The sequence below is a fragment of the Symphalangus syndactylus genome, chromosome 13, assembly GCF_028878055.3.
Source record: "Symphalangus syndactylus isolate Jambi chromosome 13, NHGRI_mSymSyn1-v2.1_pri, whole genome shotgun sequence".
Taxonomy (NCBI): Eukaryota; Metazoa; Chordata; class Mammalia; order Primates; family Hylobatidae; genus Symphalangus; species Symphalangus syndactylus.
Window position 1 is genome coordinate 26,630,017 of NC_072435.2, and position 13,856 is coordinate 26,643,872.

At 45.6% G+C, this 13,856-nt stretch overlaps 1 protein-coding gene across 3 annotated transcripts in view; it reads left to right on the top strand.

The window, feature by feature from the left end:
• The window catches only part of FPR1 (formyl peptide receptor 1), a 92,304-nt gene extending 79,367 nt beyond the window's left edge, over positions 1 to 12,937 (top strand). For 2 of the 3 annotated variants that reach the window (XM_063615645.1, XM_055239000.2), the window contains one exon: positions 11,103 to 12,337. In XM_063615645.1, coding sequence (XP_063471715.1) covers positions 11,114 to 12,172 — 1,059 coding nt within the window. In that variant the 5' untranslated portion in view covers positions 11,103 to 11,113 and the 3' untranslated portion in view covers positions 12,173 to 12,337. Of the gene's footprint in view, positions 1 to 5,923; positions 5,989 to 7,852; positions 7,904 to 11,102 lie in introns of those variants that run through there. The other variant, XM_055239002.1, reaches the window with a different exon arrangement.
• The last annotated feature ends 919 nt before the right edge of the window (positions 12,938 to 13,856 follow it).

Consider the following 13,856-nt stretch of genomic DNA (forward strand, 5'->3'; position numbering starts at 1 on the left):
CTGAGGCGGCAGAATCCCTTGAACCCGGGAGGCGGAGGTTACAGTGAGCCGAGATTGTGCCACTAAACTCCAGCCTGGGCAACACAGTGAGACTCCATCTAAAAAAAAGAAAAGAAGAAGGCACATTACCTACATTTACTTGTTTGTTCTCAATGGAGTTCACATATCAAGAAATAAATGGTGGTAGGTATTGTATAGGTGCAGGTTTCTAAAGAGGTGCTTCCTTGCTGGCTGCTGGAGACATAGAGATCAATCAGACATGGACTCTGCGGACCACCTTAATAGAGAGGTGAGAATGCAGTGCTTAGTTACAATAGGGTGGGGGCATGTAGTGATAGACAGATGCCTGGCTCCTTGTGGGGTCCCCTAAAAGGAACGACTAACTCAGATTCACAGATCTAGAGTCAATATCCAGAGGAGGGAACATGTAGGCTGAGTCTTAAAGACTCAGATAAAGGAGAAAAAATAATGCATTCTGGTCAGAGGGGAGTAAAAACACCAAGGAAAGGGACCACAACAAAGCAGGTTACTTTTGGTTACTGGAGCATAGATGATGAGACAGACAGCAATAAGCATTAAGTATGTAGAGGGCGGCAGAGGCAATTTCTTGGATGGTCTTGAATGCTATAAAAAGAACTTGGAATTTCTCCTTAAGAACACGGAAAGCTATTTAAGCAAGAGAGTGACTTGTCAGGTGTGTGCTTCCAAAAAACATTGTTCTAGAGTCCTCCTACAAAGGGATGACTCTGAGAATGTTCCCAGTTGGAGGCAGAGATCTTAAAGGGTAAGAAGTTGCCAGAGATCAAGGTGAACTTGTCGAATAGTTGCCTGTGCTGGAGTAGTGTGCTAGAGAGGAGGTGTAGTTTAGGGAGAGATTTCCAGGCTTGGTAGACTGGGCTTGGAGACAAATGGCTCTGGAGAATGAGGAAGCATGAAGGGTCTTTATGAAGCCCACATTCATAATTCATGATTGCTGTATAACCACCCAAATCATAGCATGTAAAACAACCATTTCATTATGTTCATGGATTATGTGGGTTGGGAATTAGGATAAGGCACAGAGGAGATGCTTGTCTTTGCCACCCAAAACTCAAAGGTTTGGGGGTGACTAGAAGACTGGGTACTGGAGTCATCTAGAGCTTCTTCATTCACACGTCAGATGCCCGGGTTGGAATGACTCAAATGCTGAACTAGGCTGGTATTGCAGCAAGTGCCTATGGGCAGCCTTTCCAGCATGGTGGTCTCAGAGGAATCAGAGTCCCAGGACAATGGCTGCCTTCCTCCAGAACACGAGTCCCGGGAGAACCAGAAGATGCTTCCTAGTCTTTTTTGACCTAGCCTTGAAAGCTATTTGGAGTCATTTCTGCCACATTCTTTGGTCAAAGTAATCCCAACCCTACCCAGGTTCCGGGGGAGAGGGGATAGAATATGCCTGCCTTTCTCTCAGTGGAAGGAGTGTCCAAGAATATTGTGGCCATTTTCTTCAGAATTGTTGCACCAAGGTAACTGCGTGGATGTGGGGGCTGTCATTGAGACGAGTCAATGAAAAGAAGCAGAGTGTTTAGTTTGTTAGAGCTGCCATAACACAATACCATTGACTGGGTGGCTACAACAATAGAAATGTATTTTCTCACAGTTTTATCAGCTGGAAGTTTAAGATCAAGGTGTCAGCAGGGTTGATTCCTCCTGAGTCCTCTCTCCTTGGCTTGCAGATACCACCTCCTCCTCATAGTTTCACATGGTTTTCCCTCTGTGCCTGTCTGTGTCTGGATCTCCTCTTTTCATAAGGGTATCAGTCATATTAAGTTGGGGCACACCCTAATGACCTCAGTTTCAGCTAATTACCTCTTTAAAGGTTGTATCCCCAAATATGGTCACATTCTGATATGCTGGGGTGTATTGGTCAGTTCTCATGCTGCTAATAATGACATACCCAAGACTGGGTAATTTATAAAGGGAAGAGGTTTAATGGACTCACAGTTCCGCATGGCTGGGGAGGCCTCGCAATCATGGCGGAAGGTGAAGGAAGAACAAAGGGACCTCTTACATGGCAGCAGGCAAAAGAGAATGAGAACCAAGTGAAAGGGGAAACGCCTTATAAAATCGTCAGATCTCGTGAGACATATTCACTACCATGAGAACATTACGGGGGAAACTGCCCCCGTGAAACAACTATCTCCCACCTGGTTCCTCCCACAACACATGGGAATTATGGGAGCTACAATTCAAGATGAGATCAGGGTTGGGACACAGCCAAACCATATCATGGGGTGAGGGCTTCAACCTAAGAATTTGAAGGGGAATGTGACACAATTTAGTCCTTAACAGAGTTGTGGGGGAAGGGGAGGAGAGCAAAGGCTGCAGATGAGTTTGAAAGGAAACAGGAACGCAAAAATGATGTGTCTGGACATCAAGGGCCGATCTGAGCTAGAGACAGGGGTCTGGTGAATGTTAGCTAAGGTGTGGTTCAAGTTTTAAGCATGGATGGGTTCACCGCAGAGAATGTGAAACAGCAGATAGAGAGGTTTATGTAATTACTAAGATATTGATAATACTTATTGCACTGGAATTCATGCCAAGTGCTTTGTATCACTGATCTTACTTGTTCTGCTCCAGAAAACACCTCTGTAAGTATCATTGCTCTCAATTCACAGGTGAAGTGACTGGGACCCAGTGCAGTTAAATTAGGGGTCAAATCTAGCACACCACTTGTTTTTGTATGGCCCAAGAGCCAAGAATGGCTTTAATATTTCTTACCGGCTAAAGAAAATCAAATGAAGGGTATTTTGTGCCATGTAAAACTTACATGAAGTCCAATTGTAGTGTTTTAAATAAAGTTTTATTGACACACAGTCATGCTCCTCATTTACAACTTTGGTTGTGGCTGTTTTCAGGCTACAACAGCAGAGCCAAGGAGTTGTGATGGAGACCCTATGGCCTGCCATATGAAATATATTGACCATCTGGCCCTTCATAGGAAATGTTGTGGCCCAGTGCAGTGGTTCCATCCTGTAATCCCAGCACTTTGGGAGGCCAAGGCAGGTGATTGTTTGAGGTCAGGAGTTCAAGACCAGCCTGGTCAACGTGGCAAAACCACATCTCTACTTAAAAAATACAAAAATTAGCCAGGCGTGGTGGCGGGCACCTGTAATCCCAGCTACTGGAGAGGCTGAGGCAGGGGAATCACTTGAACCTAGGAGGCAAAACTGCAGTGAGCCAAGATCACACCACTGTACTCCAGCCTGGGTGACACACTGAGACTCTGTCTCAAAAAAAAAAAAAAGTTGGGGGAAATGTTTGAGACCCCTGGATTAGCTGGCTTGTCCGGAGCTAGTGAACAGTAGTCCTGGGATTCTAGTCCAGGCAATCTGGCTTCACCACCTCAGTCCAGTGCTTTACTGGGAGGCTGTGCTGCTCGCAGAGGCCATTTCTGATGTTTCAGTTACCAGAAGAGTCAGGGATTTTTGCAGCATAGGCAGGAATACTCCCACTCCGGTCAACCCTAAGACATCTTCCCTTTTAGCCTTACGCAAACACAGAAGTGGAAGTCCATTTTAAGACTTTCCCTTTTTTCTTCACCGTAGTCACTTTGGAACACACACTTGGCTCTATTTTTGCCTAACCTAGTGTGCTCATCACGGGCCATTTGGTAGCCAGGGAGAAAACCTACTTATGTTTTAGAAAAGAGGGCTCATGGGAAACAGGTAGGGGTATCCCAGGACCCCCGTTTTAGGAAGAACAGTCAGCCTTCAAAAGACCTACAAACTTTTCTGGCAATTACTCTCTGTGGAGTCCCTTGTCTCTTGTTTTCTCTTGACATTTGGGCCCTTCTCCTCTGTGCATGATGATGTCCTCTGCCATTCCCTTTATTTTAATCCCCTTACAAAGTGTTGGCTTCCATGTGACTCCTAGACACGTCTTCATTTGTTACCCTTCGTACCTTGGGAACCTTCTAAAATGCATCTGTTGTTATGATCCCAAGAAAATGTTTATAAAATACAAACACAAATGTTTATAAAGTACAAATGAACATATCACCCTTCTGATTAAAGATCTTCAGTGATTCTCCGTCTTATCCCCATCCTCCTGGTGTGGGATGCTGGAGTGTAGCAGTCCCCAACCTTTTTGGCACCAGGGACCACTTTCATAAAAAACAATTTCTCCACGGGGTGGCGGGGTAGATGGTTTCAGGATGATTTAAGCCCATTGCATTTATTGTAGACTTTATTTCTATTATTATTATTACATTGTAATATACAATGAAATAATTATACAACTCACAATGATGTAGAATCCGTGGGAGCCCTGAGCTTGTTTTCCTGCAACTAGACAGTCCCATCTGGGAGTGATGGGAGACAGTGACAGATCATCAGGCGTTAGATTCTCATAAGGAGCACACAACCCAGATCCCTGGCATGCACAGTTCACAGTAGGGTTCACACTGTTATGAGAATCTAATGCCGCCACTAATCTGACAGGTGGCAGAGCTCAGGCAGTAATGCTAGCAATGGGGAGTGGCTGTAAATACAGATGAAGCTTCTCTTGCTCGCCTGCCGGTCACCCGCTGTGCAGCCCACTTCCTAACAGGCCACAGACCAGTATCGGTCTGTGTATTGGTCTATGGCCTGGAGGTTGGGGACCTGTGCTGTAGTGTGAAGTCAGGAGCTATGGTGGCTTTCTTGGAGCCATGAAGTGGCAATCCCCAAGAAAAAAAGTCACCATATTAGGGATAATAAAGAGAAAAGATTAAAATGAACGTAGTTCTTGATGATATTTTCCAGATATAACCTAACCTAGTATTACCCTGTTGCAAAATTCTTGTAAAGTAAACCATAAATTTCCTCTTGGTTCTAAGCTAAACTTGTCAAGCCCATGGCCTAAGATGGCTTTGAATGCAGCCCAACACAAATTCATAAACTTTCTTAAAACATTATGAGATTTTTGGGGGATTTTTTTTTTTTTTTTTAGCTCATCAGGTATCATTAGTGTTAGTGTATTTTATGTGTGGCCCAAGACAATTCTTCTTCTTCCAGTGTGGCCCAGGGAAGGCAGAAGATTGGACACCCCTGGTTAAGCCATTGTTAGGTGTAATTGTAAATTGTAAATTACTTAGAATTAAAAACAGCCTGGCTCACGCCTGTAATCCCAGCATTTGGGGAGGCTGAGGCAGGAAGATCACTAAACCCAGGGGTCTGAGACATGCCTGGGCAACGTAGCAGGATACCGTCTCTAAAAGAAAAAAAAAAACAGCCTTAATGCAACAAGGCCTTCGTAATAATGCTTTTAGAATCAGTGTTGTTATCTCTGACTCTAACCGTCTTCCCATATTTCTCCATATCACTCTGATACCCTTGGAAGGATGCTTAACATTTCAGAAAAACAGTTATTTCTTTGGGCTAGAAGACTACAAACGAGCTTCCACAAGATCAGAGGATTATGGGGTTAATCTTGGTGGTGTGCGTGGTTGTGGACGCGCTGTCCCGCCAACTGTCTCAACTTCCCCACCTCCCTTACCTCTCTCTGTGTTTCTGTTCTCCATCCCTCATGACTTCTTCTCTGCCTTTCATTGCTTCCCTCTGATTCTTCTCACCTCAGTACTTGCTGCTTTCTTTACCTTGACCCTTGGAGGGAACAGGGGCCTGGACACTTGGATGTCTTGGCCCTTGATGTTGAGAGCATTGAACCTCTGCATCCCACAGAGACTGAGGCTGAGAAATACAGTCAGGTACATGAGTTTCTAAACAGGCCCAGCCCACTGTCCTAATGCCATTAAAACAGACAGTATATTGATGTATTCTTGGGGCCATTAAAAATCAGCAGAAGCTCTGACTTCCTATTTCCTGCTACCTAGCTGGTTTCAGCTCCTTTACCCCTCCTCCTGTTCCTTGGTATATGTTTCGCTGAGATCATTAGAGCCTGAGTCACACTCCCCAGGAGACCCAGACCTAGAACTACCCAGAGTAAGACCACAGCTGGTGGACGGTCCAGGTAAGAAACATATTCTGGGGGACTGGGTAGCCTGACATAGACACACTTAACACACTGGTGAACACAATAGACTCTTTGGTTGAAGAAGGATGTGAAGTTGAAGAATAATTTTTTAAAAGAGGTTCTAGACAGGCCAGGCACAGTGACTCATGCCTGTAATCCCAGCACTTTGGGATGCCAAGGCAGATGGATAACTTGAGGTCAGGAGTTCGAGACCAGTCTGGCCAACATATTGAAACCTCACCTCTATTAAAAATACAAAAATTAGCCAGGCATGGTGGTAGGCGTCTGTAATTCAAGCTACTTGGGAGGCTGAGACAGGAGAATTGCTTGAATCTGGGAGGTGGAGGTTGCAGTGAGCTCAGACTGCACCACTGCACTCCAGCCTGGGTGAGAGAGTGAGACTCCATCTTAAATAAATAAACAAATAGGCTGTAGACTTTATTGGGGTCCTGATGGGAATGATGGAATACAGAGACAGTATGATGCTGCAGGAGAGAGAGGGGATAAGTGAAGGAGGGAATTTCTTGAGTAAATGGGGGAATGAGTTTTGTGGGACCAGTAGAGGGTAGTTCTTGGATGGGAACACTTGTTTTCTGGTCACTGAGGTGAAGGCAGAGAACAGTGATACAGGAGCCAGCAGGAGGAGAATCTGGTGGAGCAAGAGGCAAGGGCATCAGCTTGAGGGCTTGAGCCGGGGTGGGAAAGGATGTTTGGTTTGAAGCTTTCAGGAGAAAGCAAAAGAGCCCTAATGATTATGACGGGTCATGGGGAAATGAGTGTAATACAGAAGCAGTCGCCTTTCAGATCAGTGATGAGTCTCCACATGAAGAGACTGGTTCTGCATGGTGCATGGGACCCAGCAGCAGAATACAGCCCTGCCCTCTCATGAATCTGCAGACATTGGCTGGTCATTTCTCACCAAGCGCCTAGTTTCCTCGTGTGTCACACAGTGATGATGATGTATAATCAATGCTGCGCTTGTTGAGATCAGAGGCAAGAAAGTTGAGGATGTGGTACACTGATTGCCAAGCATAAAGTGCTCCATCGATGGCAGCCACCAAGGTCTGTGTTCATTGCAAATCACAGGATTTTTCCCTTGAACCATAATTGGACAAAATTGCACACGTTTTCCTCTCTGGTATGTTCCGGCTCATTATTGCAGAATCTTCCTCATTCATTGCAACAATCTTCTGAACTGGTTGCCTTAGAGATTCTTGAGGACAAAGAGTCCTCGGGGTATTTTGGTGGTTGGATGGGTGGTAGGGGAGGGAGACATCTCTGAGTTGTTTCTGAGATTGTAGAGCATCAAAGTTCATTAGAAATGTGAGCCACACATGTAATTTCAAAGTGTCAAGTAGGCACTTTAAAAAGGTGAAGAGAGCCGGGCGCGGTGGCTCACGCTTGTAATCCAAGCACTTTGGGAGGCCGAGGCGGGCGGATCACGAGGTCAGGAGATCGAGACCACGGTGAAACCCCGTCTCTACTAAAAATACAAAAAAATTAGCCAGGCGTGGTGGCGGGCGCCTGTAGTCCCAGCTACTCGGAGAGGCTGAGGCAGGAGAATGGCGTGAACCCGGGAGGCGGAGCTTGCAGTGAGCCGAGATCGCGCCACTGCACTCCAGCCTGGGCGACAGAGCGAGACTCTGTATCAAAAAAAAAAAAAAAAAAAAAAAAAAAAAAAAAAAAAAAAAGGTGAAGAGAAACATGTGAACTTAATTTTAATAAAATATCTAACCTAAACTTAAATAGCTAAATTATTATCATTTTAACATGTAGTCAATATAAAAACTATTAATGAGATGGTCCCAATATATTTTTCATACTAAGTCTTTGAAATCTGATGGGTATTTTACTCCTACAGCCTATCTCCAATTGGACTAGCCACAATTCAGGTGCTTAAAAACCACATGTGGTGAGCGACTAGTGCATTAGACAGCTCTTCTGTGCTGGTAGCATGGCAGGGCAGAGGCATAAAGAGACTTTTGCTGGAATTTGACAGCCTGGGCTGTTGGGTGACTTTAAGGAATTAACTGAAATGCTCTAAGTGTCACTTTCCTCATCTGCAAAATGGGTACCATGAAGACAGTGACCCTCAAAGTAACAATTTTGAGGAAGGCTGCTGCAAGCATTAGAAGAGAAGACCAGGCCAGGTGCAGTGGCTCACACCTGTAATCCTAGCACTTTGGGAGGCTGAGGCAGGTGGATTGCCTGAGCTCAGGAGTTCGAGACCAGCCTGGGCAACATGGTGAAACCCCATGTCTACTAAAATACAATAAAAAAAAAAATTAGCCAGGCATGGCAGCATGCACCTGAAATCCCAGCTACTCAGGAGGCTGAGACAGGAGAATTGCTTGAACCTGGGAGGCGGAGGTTGCAGTGAGCTCAGATCACGCCACTGCACTCCCGCCTGGGTGATAGAGAGAGACTCCATCTCAAAAAAAAATAAATAAATAAAATTTAATAAAAAAGAGAGAAGACCAGCTCTTGGCAAGAACCTGGCATGCACTTTGCATACCTGATCTAATGAAATGTCATATCCAATACATATTTGGACTATTATTTCTATGACGGTCTTCTACATCCCCAAGAGTGCTGACCCCATTCAATGGATGGAGAAGCACCTCCCATCCATCTGGCCAAGGTAACCACAGAGACGAGAGTGGAAACGGAGTCTGTTGTTCTGACTTCTTCTAGCACAGAATCCATTGGATATAATACTTGATTATACATCGTTTAGTATCACTCACAGATCCATTTGACCTATGTTGAAAAACTAACCAAGTACTATGCCTTGCTTCCCACGATGAGAGAAGAAAGGGAGATTTCATGACCTTAAAGAGAGAGAGGGAGCAGAATTTGGAGTGGAGAAGTTGCATATCTTTTTTTTTTTTTTTTTTTGAAACGGCGTCTTGCTCTGTCGCCCAGGCTGGAGTGCAGTGGCGCAGTCTCTGCTCACTGCAACCTCCACCTCCCAGGTTCAAGTGATTCTCCCGCCTCAGCCTCTGGAGTAGCTGGGACTACAAGCGCCCGCCGCCATGCCTGGCTAATTTTTGTATTTTTAGTAGAGACAGGGCTTCACCATGTGTTGGCCAGGTTGGTCTCGAACTGCTGACCTCGTGATCTGCCTGCCTTGGCCTCCCAAAGTACTAGGATTACAGGTGTGAGCCACTGTGCCCGGCCAAGAAGTTGCATATCTTACAGTTCTCATGCAGGGTCATGGGCAAGAGAAAGTCTTAGTCCACGTTTGTGTGACACTAGGTCACTGAAGCTGTCGCCCACTGATTTTCTCATATCTTACACTGTTATTTTTTCTTTATTAAATTGATGGTAAAATACACATAACAAAAAGTTAACCATTTTAGGCTGGGCACAGTGGCTCACGCCTATAATCTCAGCACTTTGGGAGGCCAAGGTGGGCCTATCACCTGAGGTCAAGGAGTTTGAGACCAGGCTGGCCAACATGGTGAAACCCCATCTCTACAAAAATATAAAAATTAGCCGGGCATGGTGGCAAACGCCTGTAATTCCAGCTACGCAGGAGGCTGAGGCAGGAGAATCACTTAAATGCGGGAGGCAGAGGTTGCAGTGAGCCAAGATCGCACCACTGCACTCCAGCCTGGGTGACAGAATGAGACTGCGTCTCAAACAACAAAAAAGTTAACCATTTAAATGTACAATTCAATGGCATTAAGTACATCTATAATGTGTTGCAACCATAACCATTATCTAGTTCCAGAACTTTTTTTTATCACGCCAAACAAAAAACTGCATATGCATTACGCAATAATTCCCCACTTCCTACTTTCCCCAGTCCATGGCAATCACTAATCTGCATTCGTGCTCTGTGAGTTTGGCAACTCTGGATATTTCATACAAGTGGAATCATACAAAATGTGACTTGTGGTGTCTTCCTTCCTTCTCTCCTTCCTTCCTTCTTTCCTTCCTTTCTTTTTTGATTTTAGAGACAGCGTCTGGCTTTGTTTGCCCAGGCTGGAGTGCAGTGGCTCAATCATAGCACACTATTAACTTTGAATTCCTGGGCTCAAGTGAGCCTCCTATCTCACCCTCCTGAGTAGCTAGGACTACAGGTGTGTGCCACCACATCCAGCTAATTTAACTTAATTTTTTTTCTTTTTTTGTAGAGATGAGGATCTTGCTATGTGGCTCAGGCCGATCATGAACTCCTGAGCTCAAGCAATCCTCTTACATCAGCTTCCCAAAGCACTGGGATGACAGGCGTGAGCCACCACATCCAGCCCTCTTTTGTTTAGCGTAATGTTCTCAAGGTTCAGCCACATTGTAGCATGTATCAGTGCTTCATTGTTTTTTATGGCTGAATAATATTCCATTGGGTGGATAAACCACATTTTGTTTAACCATTCATCTGTTGATGGACATCTGGGTTGTTTCTACCTTTTGGCTATAGTGAGGAGTGTCTCTATGAACATTTTTGTCTGAATACATGTTTTCTCTATACATCTTTGGCCCCATATTCTCCTCTTGGAGGTCAAGGACCCTGTCTTCCTTAGCCATTTAATCTCCCTGGTAGGGGGTTGCATGTTAGCAATTATGAGGATGTGTCATAAGATGCAATCTTGGCCATGCGTGGTAGCTCACGTCTGTAATCCCAGCACTTTGGGAGGCTGAGGTGGGTGGATCACTTGGGGTCGGCAGTTCAAGACCAGCCTGGCCAACATGGCAAAACCCCACCTCTACTAAATATACAAAAATTAGCCAGGAGTGGGGTGGTGCATACCTGTAGTCCCAGCTACTCAGGACGCTGAGGCAGGAGAATCACTTGAACCCGGGAGGCAGAGGTTGCAGTGAGAGATCACGCCACTGCACTCCAGCCTGGGTGACAGAGCAATATTCCATCTCACAAAAAAAAAAAGAAAGATGTAATCTTGCCCAGCAGGTACAGTAAAAGATTGCCAATGTATAGATGTGGGCATGTGTAAGGGACAGCGGTGAGGATGTTCTGGCTGTTGTGGGAGCTCTAGGGGAAGGTGAGAAAGCTAGGAGCGGGAAAACTGGCAGGGGCAGAAATGAGGGGGTGGGGAAATGGTGCGGAGGTTCGTAACTGAGGAATGACCACGACTGCACTATTTCAGGAGCAGACAAGATGGAGACAAATTCCTCTTTCCCCACGAACATGGCTGGAGGGACATCTGCTGTATCTGCTGGCTATCTCTTCCTGGATATTGTCACTTATCTGGTATTTGCAGTCACCTTTGTCCTCGGGGTCCTGGGCAACGGGCTTGTGATCTGGGTGGCTGGATTCCGGATGACACACACAGTCACCACCATCAGTTACCTGAACCTGGCCGTGGCTGACTTCTGTTTCACCTCCACTTTGTCATTCTTCATAGTCAGGAAGGCCATGGGAGGCCATTGGCCTTTCGGTTGGTTCCTGTGCAAATTCATCTTTACCATAGTGGATATCAACTTGTTTGGAAGTGTCTTCCTGATCACCCTCATTGCTCTGGACCGCTGTGTTTGTGTCCTGAATCCAATCTGGACCCAGAACCACCGCACCGTGAGCCTGGCCAAGAAGGTGATCATGGGGCCCTGGGTGATGGCTGTGCTCCTCACATTGCCAGTTATCATTTATGTGACTACAGTACCTCATAAAATGGGGCCAGGGACAGTAGCCTGCGCTTTTAACTTTTCACCCTGGACCAACGACCCTAAAGAGAGGATGAAGGTGGCCATTGCCATGTTTACGGTGAGAGGCATCATCCGGTTCACCATTGGCTTCAGCGCACCCGTGACCATTATCGCTGTCAGTTATGGGCTTATTGCCATCAAGATCTACAAGCAAGGCTTGATTAAGTCCAGTCGTCCCTTGCGGGTCATCTCCTTTGTTGCAGCTGCCTTTTTTCTCTGCTGGTCCCCATATCAGGTGGTGGCCATTATAGCCACACTCAGAATCTATGAGTTTTTGCAAGGCATGTACAAAGAAATTAGCATTGCAGTGGATGTGACAAGTGCCCTGGCCTTCTTCAACAGCTGCCTCAACCCAATGCTCTATGTCTTCATGGGCCAGGACTTCCGGGAGAGGCTGATCCACTCCCTTCCCGCCAGTCTGGAGAGGGCCCTGACCGAGGACTCAACCCAAACCAGTGACACAGCTACCAATTCTACTGTACCTTCTGCAGAGGTGGAGTTACAGGCGAAGTGAGGAGGGAGCTGGGGGACACTTTTGAGCTCCCAGCTCCAGCTTCGTCTCACCTTGAGTTAGGCTGAGCCACAGGCATTTCCTGCTTATTTTAGGATTACCCACTCATCAGAAAAAAAAAAGTCTTCGTGTCCCCTGATTTGGGGAGAATAAACAGATATGAGTTTATTATTGACTTCTTTTTTGATTTTGGACCTCAGCCTCGGTGGTCAGGGTAGGAAATGATAGGAAGAAGCTGTCATCTGCATCCTAGTTTGCCTGAAATGAACCCGAATGATACTCATTATTATTAGTGCTGAATTATGAGTAGTGAATGATACCCGTCATTCTGGCATCGTGATGAGTAGTGTCCACTTCCATTCTAAAAAGTGCCCTGCTGTGAAAAATAAATTATATAGTCATCCTAGGTAAATGAAGGAGGAGGGAGAAGTGTGAAAGAGTATGGCTTAAATCAGACAAAATATACAAGAAGATACTTTATATAGGTCAGGAGCGGTAGCTCACGCCTGTAATCCCAGCACTTTGGGAGGCCGAGGCAGGCGGATCACCAGAGGTCAGGAGTTCAAGAACAGCCTGGCCAACATGGTGAAACCCTGTCTCTACTAAAAATACAAAAATTAGCTGGGCGTAGTGGCGGGCGCCTGTAATCCCAGCTACGCAGGAGACTGAGGCAGGAGAATTGCTTGAACCCGGAAGGCGGAGGTTGTAGTGAGCCAAGAAAACGCCACTGCACTCCAGCCTGGGTGACAGAGTGACACTCCGGCTCAGAAAAAAAAAAAAAAAAAAAAAAAAGAAGATACTTTATATAAAGTCCTCAGCCTTCATTGGTCAACAACTCAGTAAAAATATAAAGTTATCGAGATGTCAGCTGAAGACCCCTCATCCCCTTGAGATCTACCTGATTACCTAATCTTTTATATAATAAATTTTGGGAAACAGATTGTCCTCCCCACAAGGGAGGGCCCCCAGGGCCCGTGTTTTTACCTGTGGCTCCAAGTCTTCCTTCAACTGAGTCACTCCAATTCACACAATGTCTGGTGGTTGCTGCCCTGAATGAAATTAACCCAGAGAGGAACTCAGACACTTCCCTCAATTTACTGAAAAGCTACCTGCACAAGGTATTTAAATATGAAACAAACTTTACAGAAAGAAGCTTGGCAATGTTAGAGTATGCAATTGGCCAGCAACAGATAAACATGAAAACTTCCAGTTGAACTTAAGACATCCTTTTAAAAGTATACCCTCCCTCCTATCTCCTCACCTCCAGATTCCTGCTTTTTTTTTTTTTTTTTTTTTTTTACAATGCAGAGAAATTTAGCCATCCTACCCTTGACTCTGACTCTTTATCCCTCAGGTCTCCTTTCCTAACTCAAGTCATTTATCAATAATAGCATCCTCCTTAAGAAGATTTCTGGTGCCAGCTCTTTTTTTTTTTTTTTTTGAGATAGAATCTTACTCTGTCGCCCAGGCCGGAGTGCAGTGGCCCGATCTCAGCTCACTGCAACCTCTGCCTCCCAGGTTCAAGCGATTCTCCTGCCTCAGCCTCCAGGGTAGCTGGGACTACAGGCGCCCGCCACCACGCCCAGCTAAATTTTTTTGTATTTTTAGTAGAGACGGGGTTTTGCCATATTGGCCAGGCTGGTTTTGAACTCCTGACCTTGTGATCCACCCACCTCAGCCTCCCAAA